This window comes from Pelodiscus sinensis, chromosome 3 (assembly GCF_049634645.1).
Source record: "Pelodiscus sinensis isolate JC-2024 chromosome 3, ASM4963464v1, whole genome shotgun sequence".
NCBI classification, from domain to species: domain Eukaryota; kingdom Metazoa; phylum Chordata; order Testudines; family Trionychidae; genus Pelodiscus; species Pelodiscus sinensis.
In genome coordinates this window covers 117339678-117360056 of record NC_134713.1, presented here as the reverse complement: position 1 = coordinate 117360056, position 20379 = coordinate 117339678, and the positions used below count along the sequence as shown (strand labels likewise).

Genomic DNA, 20379 nt, shown 5'->3' with positions numbered 1-20379 from the left:
AACAGGATTGCAGGGGCATCACTCAGTGCTTGTCCCTGGTGGCCGGGGCAGCCTCCCATCACGCATTGCTGGGGCAGCCATCTTCATGCAGTGCTTAGCCCCTGCAGCTGGGGCAGCCACTCTGCACATGGTGGTTGGCCCGGGCCAGCCGCCACAGTTGCAGCACACACCGTTGACAGTTGCGCCACTCACCCTGCTGCTGCGTGGGGAAATGGGTGGGAAGTAAATTTTTTGTGAGCGCACAGGCACATACCTTATGGGGAACCTCAGCGGACAGGGCTAATTAAAAGTTGGGGGCGTGGCCTGGCAATGTGCTGTGCCCTGGCAGGGGTTCACTAATGGCCGGTTGGGAACCGCTGGATTAGATGACTCAATAGGTTTATTTAATTTGCTTGTAGTTGTTTTTATTTGAACAAAATTGTGTCCATAATAGCATTAACACTGTGCTTTCCCAACTTATTTTGTATGATTTTATGATCATTAAGATGTTGTTATGTGACACGGCATTGTTTACACTAAAAAGAAATTATACCAAAAATTAGTAGCTAATTAACACTGGCCAAACAATTTTACATGTATGTATGGATCTCTGGAGAAAGATTGTGTCACAGAGTGATATGGGAAAAGGGTTTTATTGATATGAGTTTGGTGGTATGTCTACACTGCAGAGTTTTTTTGAAAAAACTTCACTTATGTCCATACTTCAATTGCGTTCTTTTGAAAACACATTGAAAGAACAGAGGGTTTTTTTCCGACATTGGTAAACCTCTTTCTATGAGGAAGAAGCCTTTTTCCGAAGGAGCTCTTTTTGGAAAAAGGTGTGTGTGGATGGGGGAGAGGGAGTTCCTAAGAGAGAAGAGGAAAAAGCACAGGTGCCCTGGTAGGCACTCTGCCCATAGTAGTTACATCTGAAATGTGAGATAGCGTCTGTTCAGTGTGGATGCTATCTTTTGAAAAAGCAAATAGTTTTTTCAGTGCCGTTTGGCAGTGTGGACGCTCTCTTTCGGAAGAGCTCTTCCGGAAAAGCTTCTTCCGAAAGATGTCTGGAGTCTAGATATAGCCGGGGATGGTTCATAAGAATGGTCATACTGGGGCAGACCACTCATCCACCTAGCCCAGTAACCTGAATTTAAATAACTTTTCAGTAGACCAAAGTTGTTACTAGAGCAGGTCTGAATTTGGCTTGTCCCTGAGCCTTGGACTCATGTAATTGTTGGCAAAGAATGGGGTGAAAAGAAATGTTTCTTGGTTGATATCTTTTCAAAATGGCATCTGTTTGAAGCTACTTTCAATTTTAAAACAAATCCATGGGAGATGGATTAATCAGCAGAGTGTAGATAAGGAAGGTGAAGTACATGGTCAGCTGATCATCATGTTACTCTCCAGTGGAATATGTGGAGAACATGCTACATGTGTTTCTTGGCTATGTATCCTACCATGTGTTTAAATAACATGCAGTTGTTTCAGTATTTCCATTTAGCAAAAAAGCTATTTTCTCTCTGTTGCTGTTTTAATTCTATTTCCTTCATGAAACAAGGGCTCAGTGTGTTGATACCTCAAATCTGTAAATTTCTCATAGCAGGGATCATGGACCAAATTATTCTGTGAGTTGCATCACTCAAATGCAGTGTAACTCCAAAATTTCACTGAATTTGCCATTATTCTGCATTTACATTAGTATACCTGAGATTAAAATTTGGCCTATGAATGCCAGGGGAAATCTTCACATGGATAAGAGCCACAGGAGTGTCTGAGTTTCCTTGACTCTGTCTAATCTGCAGTGTGATGATACTCATAATATGGCTGTGATCATATTAACACAATGTTCTCTTTTTTACTACTCTAGACTCAGAAATGAATTAGAAATTCAATTGTGGGTGAGCCAGTCTCCTGAGTGTAAAACTCGTAAGTAAAAATATATTGTGGGTTTACAGAATGGGTGTCTTGCAAAAAAACAAATCAAGTAAACCCTATGGCTGTGTCTACATTGGCACCCTTTTCCGGAAAAGGGATGCTAATGAGACACTTCAGAATTGCAAATGCCGCGGGGGATTTAAATATCCCCCGCGGCATTTGCATGAACATGGCTGCCGCTTTTTTCCGGCTCGGGGCCTTGCCGGAGAAAAGCGCCAGTCTAGACGGGATCTTTCGGAAAATAAAGCCCTTTCTGGAAGATCCCTTATTCCTCTTAAATTCAGGAATAAGGGATCTTCTGGAAAAGGCTTTATTTTCCAAAAGATCCCATCTAGACTGGCGCTTTTCTCCGGCAAAACCCCGAGCTGGAAAAAAGCGGCAGCCATGTTCATGCAAATGCCACGGGGGATATTTAAATCCCCCGCGGCATTTGCAATTCCGAAGTGTCTCATTAGCATCCCTTTTCCGGAAAAGGGTGCCAATGTAGACACAGCCTATATGTTGTGAATCAGGGTACTGAAACACTTAGGCTACGTCTACACTGCAGGCTTTTTGTGCAAGAACAAAATTTACAGTAAAGCATCGGAACAGGGCTTCTTGCACAAGAGTTATTCCTCTCCTCATGAGGAATAAGCCCTTTTGCGCAAGAGCTCTTGCACAAGAAGGCAGTGTGGATGGGCAACAGGGGTTACTTGTGCAAGAAACCCCTATGGCTAAAATGGCCGTCAGAGCTTTCTTGCGCAAGAGAGTGTCCACGCTGCCATGGACGCTCTTGTGCAAAAGCACATCTCTTGTGCAAAAGCACATGGCAGTGTGGAAGCGCTCTTGTTCAAGACCTTTTGTGCAAGAACTCTTGCGCAAAACAGTTCTTGCGCAAGAAGCCTATAGTGTAGACATAGCCTTAAAGCATGAACAGCTTCTGATGAAAAGCAAAGAAATATATCTCAGGGGTGCTGAACATCTTGCATGATAAGGCAACATAATATTTTTCTTATCTTTCTCTCATTCCTGGCCTGTTCTAAAGCCCACTGAAATTAACAGAAGAATTTGAATTCATTAAGGAAATATGGGGCATGCCATACCAGAGAAGATCCCTGGGTTATCTAGTATCATATAGTCAGCAGATGTGAAATAATCTGACTCTTCATGAAGATGTGAAGTAATCTGACTCTTGTTGTGATCTCTGAGTCAGAGAGCAGCTTAAGTTGTGGAGCATATGAGCTTTCGTAGTCCTTTCAACAACTCTTTTATTATAAGATACTATAACTCTGGGTAATCTTGTTATTCAATGTAAATGTATGATCTCTTTTAAATTATCTGCCTCAACTACATCCAACGGGAGCGAGTTCCACAATCTAATTGTCTGCTGCATGAATAATTATCTCCTTTGATGAGTTTTGAATTTGTCTTCGATGGGCATTGGATAAGGGTCTTTCATTTGATTAAGTAAAGCAAAGAGCATGTAAAGCTGGAAGCTCATGAAAGGGCAAAAAGGGAAGAGACTTTGTTTTCTGATGAACTGGGCCATTTCCGAAATTCTGTAAAATGTCATCGGGCTAGAATACAGTGTGCCAAATCTGACTGCATAGTTCATCTATATTTCATGCATATGTTAAATTTCTGTGTGTATAGCAGATGCAAAACATGGCTTCTTCACATAGTCTGTGTTCATATGAAACTGTAAGCTTCTACACTGTAAATAGAATAAATAGCCACATGAGTTGTTAGACTACGATGTTTTCTGTCTGGCTCTGATAGCTGCTCCACGCATATGTTAAATGGCAGATTCTTAAAGGGAAGGTGTGACTCTGTTTTGGCCCATACTCGCTGTCTTAATTAAATATAGCATCATACCTAAGGCTGCAGGTGATCTGTTATCAGCACCATATTTTGGGCACTACCGTCAATATCTTACTCATTATTCTGAATGCATATTGTGTATGAAAAATGCTGCATCATCAAACCAACGTCTACCTTTTTGTCACTTGGGAAATGTGCTGGACCAAATTCCTCCCTGATGTCACTCCATACACTTAGGTGGACTTAGTAAGGTTTGCATTTACCTTGGTATGCTTTATTCTGCAGATGGCTTAGGCTTTGAATTTCAAAGCTTTACAGCTGTCCCTCTTAGAAATTAACATTGGCTTTAGCAGATCTCTTATAAAACTAATGAATTTGAAGTTTCTATTCCAAGATATTTCTGAGATGGCTGTGCATGAAATAAGTTTGACATTTTATGAATTGTGCAAAACATTTCCTTTTTCAAAGTCTTGCATCTCAAAAATTCTGGACCAATTAATCTCAAGCTCCCCTCCCCAGCATTTTCAATTTATTAGACAACTATATGTGGGAAACTTCAGATGAAAAAGAATTACAAAGAATAAAATCATACTATGCTTAAAAATCCAAAGTGCTAGCCAATATACAAGTACATAGTAAGAGACAGTCTTTGTTCTAAATCTTCAGAGGGGTAGCCGAGTTAGTCTGTAACTGGAAAAACTTAAAAAGCAACGAATAGTCTAGCAGCACCTTAAAGACTAACAAACATGTAGATGGTATCATGAGCTTTTGTTAGTATAAGTGGGTTGTACCCACGAAACTCGTGATACCATCTACATGTTTTGTTAATCTTTAAGGTGCTGCTAGACTATTCGTTGTTTTTTAAGTCCTTGTTCTGTAAGCCTATAGTCTAAAAAGACGAGTCAAATACAGGAAATATTTATTTATTTATTATTATTCCTATTTTACAGATGGAAAAATGAAGCACAGAAAGATTAAGATTTCTGGCAAAAGTCACACAGGAAGTCTGCGGCATAGGCAAGAACAGAGCACAGGTCTCCGGAATATAGAACCTTAGGCCCAATGATAATGTTTAATAGTTCATACCTTCAAAACTTTTACAAACAGTACAAATTATGAATAGTGATAGAAATGCAGCCGTGTTAGTCTGGGGTAGCTGAAGCAAAATGCAGGACAATGTAGCACTTTAAAGGCTAACAAGATGGTTTATTAGATGATGAGCTTTCGTGGGCCAGACCCACTTCCTCAGATCAAATAGTGGAATATTTGTACAAATTATGGCATTTTTTTTAGCAAATCCCTTCTAAAAACTTGTGTCTGCTGTGAAGATTACCTATAGTATAGTATATATAGTATAGTAGTATGCTGTAACACCTATTTATGATACCAAGTATGATCACTGGCAGGAATATTGAAACCAAAGGCAGAAATGTGATGCCACTGGTTTCTTGGTGAGGGATGATTGGAAGAAGATGATGCTTACTGCTTAGAACTGGAAACTAAGTTAGAAACATGACGGGACGGCAAGCATGTGTGCAGTTGGGGAGGGTCATCAGGATAGAGAAGGATCCGTAGCTTGAAAAGAGCAGTAGAGCATTACCATAACAACACCCTAATAATTTATGAAGATGTATTGCTAAATATTTTACCAGATACTCGCTAACTGGACAGATTTTTCCTTTGTTTTTTTTTAACACCCCATCAACTTTATTATCTACTAGGAATGAAACAGACACTACCAGATTCATGCTCATTGGGCTGCCAGACAAGATGTAATTCCTAGGTACTGTGTATGCCTGCAAGCTGATTCATCATCTGACAATTTCAGAGAAAAGAGCATGTAATCTAATTTCTCATTGGTCTCTCTGTAGACATTTTGCCATTTTCACTTGGTCTTCAAACTGAGATTGCAACAGTTTAACACAAAGTAGTCAAATAACTCTCTGGCAACACTGTCCAATTAACCATGCCTGCCTTTTTATAGTTCCAGAGACCTCCAGTGACCATGCTGCAAAACTGCCTGAAGAGAAACATCTCTCTGTTGCTGAACAGATTGAATCTATGAGGTGCCAAATTCTCGCTAAATGGGAGGAAATGCAAGCAATGGAGAAAGAGATTAGAGAAACCATGACTCATGCTGGGATGGCAAATACTACAGAGAAGACGGTTAAAGACATAGAGGCATGACATTATTTCTAAACATTTCCTGTCAAGTTTATTGGTGCTTAGCTACTTTGATGATGGGCTCTTTAAAACGAGACAGATAGCTACTCAGTTGCCGTTATTTTCTCCTCTGAGAACACATCTCTACAGGTACTTATATGGCCTATTCACCATGGTGTTTAGGCTCTGATCCTGCAATGTGCTGCATGTGGATGGACCCCCATTGAATTAAATGGAGTTCTACAGCCACAGGGGGTCTTTCTGCATACACCACATTGCATGATTGAGGTTTTAGAGCAGGGTTTCGGAACCTGTTTTGGGTAGGAGGCCACAGACCCCCAGAAAAATCACTCGAGGGCTGCACACAAAAAACCCTCACTGATGTGGCACCCGACTGAGGAAAAAGACATATTCCCCAGCCTAGTAGATTTTGGGTGCTCTAGCACCATAGTAGGGCAGCAGGGAGGCTGGAGCACCAGCACAGGCTCCCCAATGCAGTGGGGGCCCTGAGCATCAGGGGCCAAATCCAGGCAGGTCTGGGGCTGCATTTGACCCCTGGGCTTGAGGTTCTGCACCCCTGCTTTAGAGCCATATATTTTGTAAAGTACACATGTGAAAATATGTAAGTGATACAGGTGAAGGGTCAGAATGTTTAAACTGATATTGTCTGCTATTGCTCCTGTACTTGGAGGGTGGTAATAACTGTGTGCCCCAGTACCGTTATATAATGGGTGGGATTTTCAAAAGCACTCAGTTGGTTGCCTCTTCTCCTGTTGGAGATAATAGTAAAACTCCCGCTGATTTTAAATTGAGCAATGTTGGTCCAGCACTGAGCACATCTTAAAAATCTCATCCTTAGACATCTAAATATATGAATGTGCCTGCAAATCAGTTTCTTAGATACCTAAATGAATTTACCTGAGAGCACCATATTTCAGATATAGAAAAGAAGGCCTGGTTAAGTCAAAACTGAAAGTATTAAGTCTATAATATATTGTAAATATCTAATAATTATTTAATAAAGCCAAGCAGAGGAATAAAACCATACATATATGTTCATATATTTTACAAAATTATCAGCTATTTAGTTGTATTTTAGTAGCATCCAGAGGTCCCAGTCAGGATTGAAGCCTCACTGTGTTGGGCATTAGAGACAGCCCCTGCCCCAGAGAGTACAGTTAAGGCTCTGATCTTGCAGAGACTTATTCAAGGAGCTACCATGAACTTTGCGAGTAGTCCCATTGGAAACTTGGGACCATTGAGAATATGAACAGTTAACTGTGTATAAGTGCCTGCAGGATTTGTACCAAAACATTAAAAATAGCATTTACTTTCCTTTGGATGTTGTGCTGCTAGAAATACAATGAGCTCTCATTAGAGCCATCCTTGCCTATCCCTGTCTCTGGTCAAGTGAATAGGAATCCAAGATGCATTAAATGAAGTAATTTTCTGGAATCAAATAAAATTTGAATATTCCCCAAATGCAATGTGGCACAGTTAATGATGGGTTTAAATTATTTAAATGCATTTCTAACATTCAGATATTTCTCCAAACCTTTTAACCTCTGACTGAATGTAACCTTCCTTCAGTACATCAGATTTTTCCAGTTAGTTTTACTGTCAATAAAACAGAGTAGTTGTGCAACTTTGAGACATCCAGAAAAAAATATAAAAAACAAAAACACAAATAAAAAATCATGCACACTCCACACCACTTGTCTTTTCCACATCAAGCACACAGACCATCGTGTTACTGAGTTTCACTTGGGTGCCTTTAAACTGACTACATTTCAGTTCTTTGTCTTTTTTCAATCTTATCTTTATGTCAAACTGTACAAGACAGAAACCTGTAGTTCACTTTTAAAAATAAAACAAAAAACATGCTACCCACAAATGGCAACCACTCAGTTAGAGAGAAAGTCCTGTCTCAGAAGAATTTATATAGTGTTAATATATTAGATCAGAGAAAAAAACAACAATAATCCACCATAGTCTTCTATTCTTGCACTGGAAGAAAAAAAAACGGTGTAAGCCCAAGATGTTTTCTGAAACATTTCTTTTGCAAACTGATCAACAATGCATGAGTTGTGCCCTTCACAGATGATAAAACAATTTCTGGACAAAATGTGAAGCACCTTAGGCACTAAATTATTTTCTCTGTTCCAGATATACCTATTAAGAGATATGAGTATCCACAAGTTCTAATGGTTTAAACTTTCTATTCATGTTATTTTTTTTATTTCATTTTTTGACTTTACCTGAGCTGGAATGAAGAAGAATAGCCAGCAGAGGGCAATATTGCACAGCACTCTCAGCTTGAGAGATTCAGCAGCTGCTTGAGGCAGACCAGCAGGATACTTGAAGTACAGCCACTCCAGGCACTCTGAGCAACTAGATGATCTCTGAGAGTGAATGGAACCTCTACATCAGTGGCTCTCAATCCTTCCAGACTACTGTACCCCTTTCAGGGGTCTGATTGGTCTTGCCTACTTCCAAGTTTCACCTTACTTAAAACCTGCCTGCTTACAAAATCAGGCATGAAAATACAAAAATGTCACAGCACACTGTTACTGACATATTGCTTAATTTCTAATTTGTATTATATAATTATAAGATAAATTAATTGGAATATAAATATTGTGCATAGATTTGAGTGTATAGTGTATAAAGCAGCATAAACAAGTCTTTACACCATTTTAAATTGTACTAATTTTGTTAGTCCTTATATGTTGCCTTTTCTAAAAATAGGGAAATGTCTAGATGTAGACATCTGTGTATTTCCAGGGGTACATGTACTCCTGGTTGACAGCCCTGCTCTACACACTCTTAGACGTTAGCTCCCAAGCAAATGGTTAATCTGGGCCTGAATGCGGAAGGTGTATATGATTTCAGATTATGATTCATAATAATAAATCTATAATCTAAACCTCCCATCCAATGGATATTTAGGCAAAGGACAAGAAGAGCAACCTAATTGAAGTAGCTCCTCTCTATATTTCTCCTAACAGTTAGGTTTCATAATGACAGTAATATGTGCTGTGTACATATATTACAGGTTAAAAATAGCTCAGCTCAATAATTTGTTTTTTTGTAAATATGCTACAGTTTAGCAGATCTGTGCTATTATTTTACAGGCTGAAGCCTTCAAACTCAATACAGCAAACAGCTTCTTTCAACACCAAATCAAAGTAAGCTCCATCTTTACAACTGTGATATGGTTCAGAGCCCCGTTATAAACCTTTTACTCCAGTAATCTTCACTAGGTCTGATCCAGAGTCCACTGAAGTAATAGGAAATTGCTGTGGGCTCTGCATCAGGCCCAAGGTGACCACCTACTAACTAGAGAATAGAAAGGTGTTTGTCTCTTTATTCTGTTTAAAATTCTGTTTAGGAGAGCTATTATATTACTTTGGTCAGAAGTTTTTTCTGGTTATCTTTGAATTATTTTTTACAAGAACTTATCAAAGCTTTAAAATCCGTAAGTCAAAGATGCTAAAGCTCCTAGTATAACGAGGGAACCAGCACGAAGGAAGGGTTCCTATGCTAGATGGATTTAACATATCCACACAATGGATGGTTCAGAGAACATTGAGAGGCTTGTGTAAAAAAATAAATGGACTTGAAGATCTTTGGAGAGAAAAGCCAAGTAGATAACCGGCAATTTGGAAAGGAACATAAAATAATGTTACATGCAGATAATCTACTACACACTCAAGAATATGATGCTGTGTGTCAGTACCCAAACTATTAGTCGTCATTTCTGATTTTGATAAAATACGAAGTTATAAAGTTAACTAGCCCAAAATGAAGGTTTTGTCCAGCCACTATATTTAAAGAATAGAAAATCACAAGAGTATCAGTTGCACAGGTGGGAGCTATAGTAGTTCACTGATGGCTATGACAATTTTAGAATAATTTAAGTAACCACAAGAAATAATATACATGCAATACTGATGCCTCTGTAATCTTGCTTAGCTTTATTTTCTGTTTTAAGCTCTGCAGTTAGGTCCTGTCAGTCTTTGTAAGGGTACGTCTAGACTACATGCCTCTGGCAACAGAGGCATGTAGATTAGGATACCGGACATAGTAAAATGAAGCGGCGATTTAAATAATCGCCGCTTCATTTAAATTTACATGGCTGCCGCGCTGAGCCGACAAACAGCTGATCAGCTGTTTGTCAGCTCAGCGCGATAGTCTGGACGCTCCCCTGCCGACATCAAAGGTATTTGTCGACCACCCAGGTATGCCTCCTGGAATGAGGCGTAGCTGGTTGGTCGACAAATAACTTTGATGTCGGCAGGGGAGCGTCCAGACTATCGCGCTGAGCCGACAAACAGCTGATCAGCTGTTTGTCGGCTCAGCGCGGCAGCCATGTAAATTTAAATGAAGCGGCGATTATTTAAATCGCCGCTTCATTTTTCTATGTCCGGTACCCTAATCTACATGCCTCTGTCGCCAGAGGCATGTAGTCTAGACGTACCCTAAGAGACTGTGAGACTCAACAGAAGGTATAGCACTACATAATGTCCAAAGATGAAGGTTAAGAAGTTAAAAAAGATTGCAGCACCACCGATTACTTATCATAGACACTGCCAATTAATATCACAAATTTTTATTAACAACTGAAAAATATTTCTCTGCATTTATATATAGAGAAGTTGATTTTGCTTTTTTTTTTTAGGAAGTTCAAAACAACATTACATGCATCTTAAATAGACAAAAGGTCACCCAGGAAAATCAGCGGTGAGTATGAAACTTAGCACATATTTTGGATTATTATATTGTTTTAGGTTTATATTATAAATGTTACATGTTACAGAAGGATGATTGAAATACCCATCTTAACAACTTCCCAGAGCAGAGGAAGAAAGATCATTTATTTATAGCTGCTAGATTTCGGTATTAGTACGACATACACAGTAGCACTGTAGGGATTAAGGTAAGGACTCAATTTAAATAAGGCCCTGAAATCTAGAGTAAGCTAATGTGAAAAATGGAATATGAGTGCTTATGCATGGTGTTTGATTGACACCCCCAATTGCTGCAGTTGTCTATTCAGCTACAAAGCAGATACATTGCAGAAGGGGTATAAATCTTCTCCACGCTACCCTGCCAATATGCTTCAGACTTGCCCCAGAGAGGTGACCTCTAAGCATGAGATAGTAGTACAGACTCCAGGCCCATCCAGTCTTTGACCTCTGTTCTGAGAACTTCGTCCAGTGCCAGCTGTAGCAGTGTTTTTTATGAAGTGGACTTATGTCCATAGGAACTGAATTCAGACAACCAAACTTATTTCACATGCAGAGCTTCTTTTCAGTGGCACTCTGGGTTTACATAGTGCTGTTTGTATTCAAGATATTTCACAGTGCTTTGTAAAGTAATGAGTTAGAAAGTTTTAGTCACTACTGAGCCATGCTGGATATGAATTAGTTGCCACAGGCAGAAGACTGTACACTCCATTACTACTCCCCTCAGGCATCTTCCTCACCTTCCTACAGTACACCTTGTTAGTATCAAGATGTAATGGGGAAAAAAAGAGCATGCAGCTAAGCCTGCATTATAAAACTACACTCTTGACATCTATGCTCATTACAACGTTAAGTAAAGAATGTATTTGTTATTATTGTTTCAATTATGTGCAAAGATTTAGCCCAACACTTTGCTTCTCATGCCTACAGAAGATATTTTCACTTCATCATGTACTGTTCTCTCTGTTAATTGTCTGCATTCAGATTAGAGTAGATATCAAAATATGTGGTATAACATCATATTTGGGTATGCATTACAGGTTTGCAGTATAATTTTGTGAAAACCTAACTTGCAAACTTCTGTAAGCAGAAAGAGGTTAACAGCAGACCAAAAGATACATAAAGAGTTTTAAAAGTACAATGGTACAATTTGGACTAGATTTTTAAAGTTAAGCACCTACGGTACCATGCATGTTTTCGCATGTGCATAAATGATGTGTGCAAGCAACCATTACACACAAACAAATCAGAAATATTGCAGGCCCATGACCAGTTAGATTTCTTACCTTGCCATATGTGACCTACAAATACCTAATTTGCTTTATATTATGTGTTTTACATTCCAGTAAGACACACTTCATATACTGGTATAGGAACTAATCCTTTGCCCACTGAATGAAAAGCCACTCTCTCCTTCTTCTGTCTGTTCCTATGGTAATTTAACATTTTGCTATTTAACCATAGCTATCAACATTATTTCCTGAGCTCATATGGGGCTCATCTAGACTACAATAAAGTGTTGAAAGAGGATATGCAAATTCTGCAGGAATTTGCATATCTTCTTCCAATCTCACTTTCGAAAGCAGAGCTTTCGACATTTTAGCATAGTCTAGATGAGCCCATGGTAGGACTGTGTGCTTCTGGTGGCAAAAGTCTCCAGTTCATTCCTCATAAATAGCAATGGTGTGTCTATATAAACTGGGCCATGGTCTACAACATTCCCAAATGTACACATCCAGTTAAGTAACTAGTAATGCAAATCTGAATCTGTATGTGTAGACTCAGATTAAAATGGCAAATTAATACAGGTTAGTGGAATACTGTTTCTTTCTTTTCACACCTGCCAGACTTGAGTTTAAAGGGGGTCTATGTTTTATTTGCATTGAAAGAATCTCCAACTTTTAAATCAACAGCTGGAATGTAGAAAAGTCACATCATTCTTTTGGGAATTTTAATGAACTCTTTTGGCAAATAAAGAACTGGAACCTCAAATCTTGGCACATAGCTTTTCAGTGTAGAATTAAACTTAACACAAGATTTCAGAATCTGCTTTATGCTCTTTAACTCAGTTGTGGATTGTCAGCCTCTGGCATCACAGTTTTTGGGTTTGGATGACCATAGTGCAAATGGCTCACAACTCATGTGGGAGATGCATAGCTGCTGTGTAATGGGGTGTTCATGGAGGGGTAGCACCTCTTGTCAGAGGACACGCCGTACTCCCTCGGGAGTAGTTCGTCCACCTTTGGTCCCCACTTGACACTCAGCTCTCACCTGTGGCTCCAAGTAGCTGTAGCATGCACAGCAGCCACACCACGGGCAATGGCTTCGACTGGTCGGCTGAACCAGGTGAGGGTAGCTGATTGGGCTCTGAACCATCGGTGAGTTTTGGGCTTGTCACCCAATGCACGTGAAGACTGGATTCGGTGGACTGTGCGGAGGAATCACCATGTGGTCAACGGGCAGAAAGGCGATTTCCAGCAATGCTTTGTGGACAGCATAGAGCACGGCAAGACACGTAGAACACCCTGGTCATCCACTGCATCCAGCTTCCATTCCAGCCGTCTTGACTATGTCTTGCCACTGGAGCAATGGAGCTTGGACGAGAGAGTGAGGTTGACAATGCACAACTCTCCCTCACTTTAATCAAATTTACTCGCATGTCACCCATGTTATCATCCATTCCTTCACCCTATGTCCTGCGGCGATGGGCTAGCTGTGGCGAACCTGCACACAGGCGGCTCAGGCTATAGGGTCGTCATCCACTGATCTGAAGCAGCAGTGGTTTTCGGCAGCCACCTGGGCAACTAAGCAGTCCTTTTTAGGATAGCGCTGCTTACCTCCGTAGTCTGAGGAAGGGGCTAGAAAAGGTGCCCTAAAAAATGCCTGCTTCACCAATCCTGACCAGCTTACCGCAGCTGGTGGGAATCCCACTTATGCGGTCGAAATACAAAGAAAACCAGTAACACTCCACTCATTCTTGGAGCGTGGAACATACGTACCCTCATGGATCATACGGATGCCGACAGACCTGAAAGGAGAACTGCCCTGATTGCCAAGGAGCTTGCTCGCTACAAGATCGATATAGCAGCTCTGAGTGAGACCCGGCTGGCAGAGGAAGGACAGCTGACTGAAATTGGAGCAGGTTACACCTTCTTCTGGAGTGTGTGAAGGATAGACGAAAGCCGCGAGTCGGGAGTTGGATTTGCTGTGCAGACAAATCTGGTGAATAAGCTATCCAACCTACCAAGAGGAATCAATGACCGGCTGATGGTGCTGAAGTTACCTCTGTCTGGGAAAAAGCAAGTCACATTTATTAATGCTTATGCACCAATGATGACTAACCCAGAAGACATCAAGGACAAATTCTACCAAGACCTGGAAGAGCTGATTGCTACAATACCAAAGTCAGACAAGCTGATTGTCTTAGGCGACTTCAATGCCAGAGTTGGTACTGATCATGATTCCTGGAAGGGAGTCAGTGATAGATATGGCATTGGTAGCTGTAATAGCAATGGACATCTGTTCTTGAGGACATGTGCAACAAATGATCTCCTAATAACTAATACCGTGTTCCGCCTGTCCAAACGTAACAGAACAACTTGGATGCACCCTCGCTCAAAGCATTGGCATCTAATCGACTATATAATAGTCCATAGGAAAGACCAACAGGATGTCCGTGTGACCAATGCTATGTGTGGTGCCGACTGCTGGACGGACCACAGACTGCTCATCTCAAAGATGAACCTTAGGATTTGGTCCCCCCAGACGTCCACAAGGCATCATGGTCCCAAAGCGCCTAAACATCTCTAGACTGAAAGACAGCAGCGTCCAACAATCACTTGCTGACGCTCTGGCATGTAAGCTGGAAGCCACTGGAACTGACGCTGATATAGAGACCAGCTGGGTAGCTTTCAAACAGCTGGTGTACTCCACTGCCTCCAAGTTAATTGGCATCACCACAAGAAAGCACCAGGACTGGTCATATTAAGTTTCTTCTCTTCCTCTGGTTGGCAGTCCGATCTTTCATGTCCCCACTGTAACCGTCAATTTAGGGCTCGGATTGGACTAATCAGCCATCTCTGAACCCACCCCCAACTAAACTGATGACACTGGGTGGTCCTCATCAACCTCGATGGACGAACAGCAGCGTGTAATTATCTAAAAATACTGATCTGTAGTAATGCTATAAAAACTTACGTGACCGGGTCAGTAAAGTGAAATGGCTGTATTTTTTAATTGGATTGATAGGAGACTGTTGGGAAAAACTGGTAGGAAAGCAACACAGTGGATCTAGATAAGCAATCTCTCAGCCAATATTTAGCTCAGACAATGACCTTCTTCCCAGGACTGGGAACTAAGGGTATGTCTACACTTGCTCCCTATCTTGAGATAGGGATGCAAATGTAGTGTACTGAAATTGCTAATGAAGCACAGGGTTTAAATATCCCATGCTTAATTATCATAAGTGTGTCCGGCCACCATTTTGAAATCGCATTATTGCAAAATAAAATGCCCCATGTAGCAGCATTATTTCGAGAGAAAACTCTTCTCTCGAAATAATTGTTAAACCTCATTGTATGAGGAATAACAGGTATGTTGAGAGAAGGGTTTTCTCTCGAAATAATGCTGCTATACGGGGCGTTTATTTCGCAATAATACAATTTCAAAATGGCAGCCGGACGCGAGATAGGGAGCAAGTGTAGACATACTGTAACAGCGGGGAGGGATAGCTCAGTGGTTTGAGCATTGGCCTGCTAAACCTAGGGTTGTGAGTTCAATCCTTGCAGAGGCTATTTGGGGCAAAAATTTGTCAGGGATGGTACTTGGTCCTGCTGTGAAGGCAGCAGACTAGTCTTAATGACCTTTCAAGGTCCCTTCCAACTCTAGGAGATAGTCAATCTCCATTAATTTAATTTAGATCAAAGGCTATAAACAGTTACAAAGGCCTAAATCCACAAAAGGAATTAGTTGTTGCCCTGTGGATTTAACAAATCTGATTTAGGCTCTCAAGCTTCCTATACAATACATGGGGAGAGTTGATGCCTAAGAATGGGATTTATAGAAGTGAGCATATGAGTGGGGAGTTAACTGAAATAATCAATAGAAAATGCCAAAGAGAGAGGCAAAGCCTGAACTGTGTCTTTGCTCTAACATTGGGCTGGGAGGAGGTGCCTATCTTTACTTGGAATTCACATCTGTGAAGCCTCTCCTGGAATTTGGCACTTAAACTGCTCACTACTTTTTTTTTGTAAACTTAAAAAACAACAAATGGTCTAGTAGCACTTTATAGACTAACAAAACTTGTAGATGGAATCATGAGCTTTCGTGGGCACAGTCCACTTCTTCATATGACCGGAGTCATCTGAAGAAGTGGGCTGTGCCCTTGAATGCTCATGATTCCATCTACATATTTTGTTAGTCTATAAAGTGCTACCAGGCCATTTGTTGTTTTTTACGTTTATCCTGTACAGACTAACTTGGCTACCCCCTGAAACTTTACTTTTGTGTGTGTGTGAGAGAAATGGAGAGAGAAGGAGGGGGAAGGAAAAAGAAAAAGAAATGGGGAGGGAGAAGAGAGAAAAATAGCTCCTATGTCATTACAGCCAAAAGGCTGATGGTTAGGGCACTCATCTGGGGGTGTAGGGGACCTTTTTCAAATCCCTGCTGTGCCTGATTTGGAGTTCAGAATTGGATCTTTTATATTCCAGTTCAGTGCTCTGACTATAGAGTCAATTGCTGACCCACTGATTATTGATACAAAGTGGGAACAACTGGAGAAGACAGACCTGAGGCACTGTGATGACTTAAATCTGGTCAGAGCGAGGGTCAGAATTACAGGGCTGCGTGTGATCTTAGTTTCTGATATTCCTTTGATTCTCTGAGGCAGAACAACATTTTAGATTAGAACTGCGTGCCCCACAGAACAAGAGGGGAACTTCACAAACCAAACTCGGTGGCATATGACAAAGGAAATTTGGAAGAAAATGGAATGACACTTTACCTGAAAAAAGAATGAGAATTATTTTGTAAAAAATAAAATTTCAGTAGCATTGTTTTAAAATCATTCAGATGCAGTGCTTGGTTAGCCACGAGGTTATTAGAAATAAAATATCAAGGCAATTAGTAGCAGATATACTTGAATACAAGGTTAATTAGTTTCATTTCTAGGCGTTAATAATTAAAAGTAATTAGCCCTGAGGTACTTAAGAAAGTGCCCACACTAAATGTTTTCAATGTAACATAAAGACTTAAATTTTGCTAGCAGCAGAGCTCAAGTATAAACCCTTGAAAAATATGCAGTGCCTCAGGATATTTGCATAATAAGGCATTTTATAAATGAGATCTCTCCAAATTCTGCCCTCCTAATATGACTATCAGTTCTGGAGCTGATAGTACTCTCTCTATTCAGAATACAGCAGGAAAACTAAAACATTAGCAATTGCATGAGATTTCTGAATCAAAGCCTGTCTTGAGGCACAAGTGAAGGAGAATGTCTAATTGTCTGATGTCAGAACTTTATCATCCTTTGCCCTCAAAGCACAAAACTTTATTAATATGGAATTTAATTACAGACAAGGTATAGATTAGCAATTTAATTATTTAATCTCTACAGTAGCAGCTTCCCCAAGGTGCTGTGGGATTGTTCAGTGAATTAGGGGTGAAACATGCATCCTTGTGTTGAGAGCTGAGAAAATCTTTTGCAGTTATTTATTAAGTTTTTTGCAAGATTACTGTGGTTTCCTCAGATTTTTTTTATTTGATGAATAGTTTTACAATAGTTTTGCTCCATTGATTATTTGTAAATATTCTAAACTCAAGTTGTGTCGTGAAGTTGTAATTGGTCAGATTAAATCACATTGTATTCTTTCTTTCTCTGGTTGGATGACTATGCACGAATTTGCAGCACAGGAAGTAAATATTCCTTTCACAACTAGCTTTCTGAGGTAATTTATGATAGTAATCTGGATTTTTCTGAAGATGGGTGAACTATGTGAGATTCAACTTTTTTTTGCCAGAAAAATGTATCTTTAGGAAGAATGAAACATTTTGCAAATTTGTGTCATATTCAATTAAGTGTTTTGGGCAATAATTCTCACTCCCTCCCCCAGCAAAAAAAAAATTGTTTTTACTTTTCAATTAAAAATATTTTTGTTTTGTTTTTGGTTATATTTTCAATTTTATCTTAAAAAATGAATAGCCCCCTTTAAAAACCTCAAAAATGCAACATGTTTCACTTGACCTGAAACAATCTTAGAAATTTTCTCTCTGAAACCCTTTTTCAGTTAGGCCAACAACCTGAAAAAATGAGTGATTGTCACAGTTAGAGATCCATTGAATATTTGAAGAAAAGTGTGTTTAAAATATGAATATTTTCTGCCCTCAAATTCAGACCTGATAGCACATTGGGCAGTTAATGGTATAAGTTAATGTTGCTCCTAGCGTCAGTAACACCTGATCCATGGCTTATTCTTCTTTCAGTAGGAAAGCAACATGAATGTGGATTTAGGAGGATTTAAAGATGCCTGCATTTGGCATTATAAAAGATGCACAGATCTGTGACCATTAATGTAAACCATTATCTGTTTTCACAGATTTATTATTCTCCAAAGATACAAGATGTAGAAATTACACTCTTTGGTCTTTTCTCCTAGCAAGGACTTGCAGGGAGCAGCTGGAGTTTGAATTTCCAAAGCAGTTTCCTCCAGTCTTTGGGGTGGGGGAAGGGCAGGTACCATGAAGTCAGCAATAAATCAATTGTGCCTTAGTTCTTCGAGTGATGGTTGCACTGTATATTCCATTTGAGGAATGCATGTGCTCCAGTGACAGTGTGGACTAGGCCTCGAAGTCCCCATCTGGAAGTTTGTCACCTTGCCATACCCCACCCCAGGAAAAGAATAGGAAAGAAGTTCTCCAGGCAGGCTAGAGTAGCTGCAGCAGAAGCTGCCAAGCTGCTGGACCAAAGCCAGGCACTTCCTCTTTAGAGCTCAAGCTATTCAGACTGAGGGATTGGCTGACTAAGAAAGCTCAATGTGGGGAGCTTATTGCAGACTAGGGATGTGAATGTGTAACCATGTACACGGTTAACTGCTCATTGGTTTACCTTCAAGGTTATATGCAGGCTCCTGGTATATGCAAGGGACCAGCTTAAAATCTGGCTCCCTGCACACACCAGCTCCCAGGGAGCCACCTGCTCCCTCCTGCCCAGGGGAGAGCAACAGGCAGGAGCTGATATGTGCAGGGAGCTGGCTTAAAAGCACTGGCTTCCGAGCAGCTGCCTCCCCCTTCCACCCAGTGTATAACCATGTAACGGTTGAATGTTTCAGCAGTTACACAATTAATTAATTAAACACATTTTAACATCCTTATCTTAGATCATGCTGAAGCCCAGGGTTGGCTACTGAAGACTGGGTGTGGCTGGTAGGAAGAGTTGCAGAATCCTGGACAGGGTGCTGCTGGAACTTTGGCACATAGTCCCAAGGTGAGGGCGAGGACAGTGCAGACCCATTGGGAAGTGGCCCAAGGAGGGTGGATAGCAGTGAGACCTCAGGGACTGGCACTCGGCAAACAACTGTTTCTTACTGTGTCCTGAGCCAGGACCCAGTGGAGTAGGCAGGCCTAATTCTCTCCAACCCTCCCTATTAGCTACTGAGGGAGTCTGAGAGAGAAATCTGGTCTTGGTTCCAGAAGAAGGGGTATCTGGGACACCGTCCACTCCTGGAGCCAGGAAAAGGAGTAAGAGCATGTAGACACATGCCTTTGGTCAAAAGAGGTGCTCACGAGAGAGGGCATAGGCGTGCACAGCACATTTCATTAGGGTGTGAACCCAAAGAATTTTTTTTAAATGCACTTTGACCCCCCCCCCATTAGCTACACTCCTGACCCCTGTTAACCACGCCCCTGACCCCCATTAGCCATGCCCCTGGAGGTAACCCTCTCCATGACCAAAAGTAAAAAGTGTTATGTGACCCCCGACCCAAGGACTTTTCCCACCATCCTCTTACCACTAGGGATTAGTTTGGCCCCCACCAACTGCCCCCCCCCCCCCATGCAGCTATCCTGTAATTGCATTCATCTAATGTGTATGACATTAATGCAGGGGTGGAGAGGCTGGGGACGGGGGGAAGTGTTCCCTCTAAGAGTTTCCTCCCATGAGCAGAATGAATTTTGTGTTGTGCACCAGTACCGAATTCATGTGGCTTGTTTGGATCTGCCATTGTGGCACCCAAATTATTAATAAATATCTACCTTTCCCCTCTGCTGCCATGTCTCCTCCCCTTGCTCCATCAACTCCCCTGGTGCCTGCTGCCCCCCAGCCCCTCACCCTCCTCTGCTGTCATGACTCCTGCCCTTCTCACTGCCCTCAGCCGTCCTGAGACCTGCCCCCCGCCACCAGCCCTCCTCTCCCTCCTGTGCCCACTCCTCCAGTAGCCCCACTCTGATCATGTGAGCTACTCCTCCTCATCCCTTGGTCTAACACCTCCCTCACCTTTCTCCTCTGGTGCTGGTCCCTCCCCTGCAAGTGTCTGCCCTTCTGCTTCACCCCCAGAATACTCTGGCACCTACACTTTCCCTTCCCCCTGCACCCTCCTGGTGCCTCCCCCTTCCCTCACTGTCCCTGCCCCCTTTGCCCTTTTTCCCCTGATGCCCAACCCCTCACCACCCTCTGCCCCCATTCCCTTCATGCCCCTGTGCCTTCACACATGACTTGCTCCAACCTCACCTTCCTCATGCCCACCCCTTCTGTCAAGCCTTC

The 20379-nt window shown here is 41.3% G+C and overlaps 1 protein-coding gene across 8 annotated transcripts in view; it reads left to right on the top strand.

Annotated features, from left to right (window-relative positions):
• The window catches only part of C3H6orf118 (chromosome 3 C6orf118 homolog), a 66406-nt gene that overhangs the window by 24760 nt on the left and 21267 nt on the right, over positions 1–20379 (top strand). For 4 of the 8 annotated variants that reach the window (XM_075924605.1, XM_075924609.1, XM_075924604.1 and 1 more), the window contains 5 exons: positions 1847–1905; positions 4665–4748; positions 5699–5895; positions 9012–9065; positions 10559–10620. In XM_075924605.1, the coding sequence (XP_075780720.1) occupies positions 1847–1905; positions 4665–4748; positions 5699–5895; positions 9012–9065; positions 10559–10620 (456 nt within the window). Of the gene's footprint in view, positions 1–1846; positions 1906–4664; positions 4749–5698; positions 5896–9011; positions 9066–10558; positions 10625–18217; positions 18912–18997; positions 19105–20379 lie in introns of those variants that run through there. The other 4 variants (XR_012902759.1, XM_075924607.1, XM_075924610.1 and 1 more) reach the window with 4 other exon arrangements.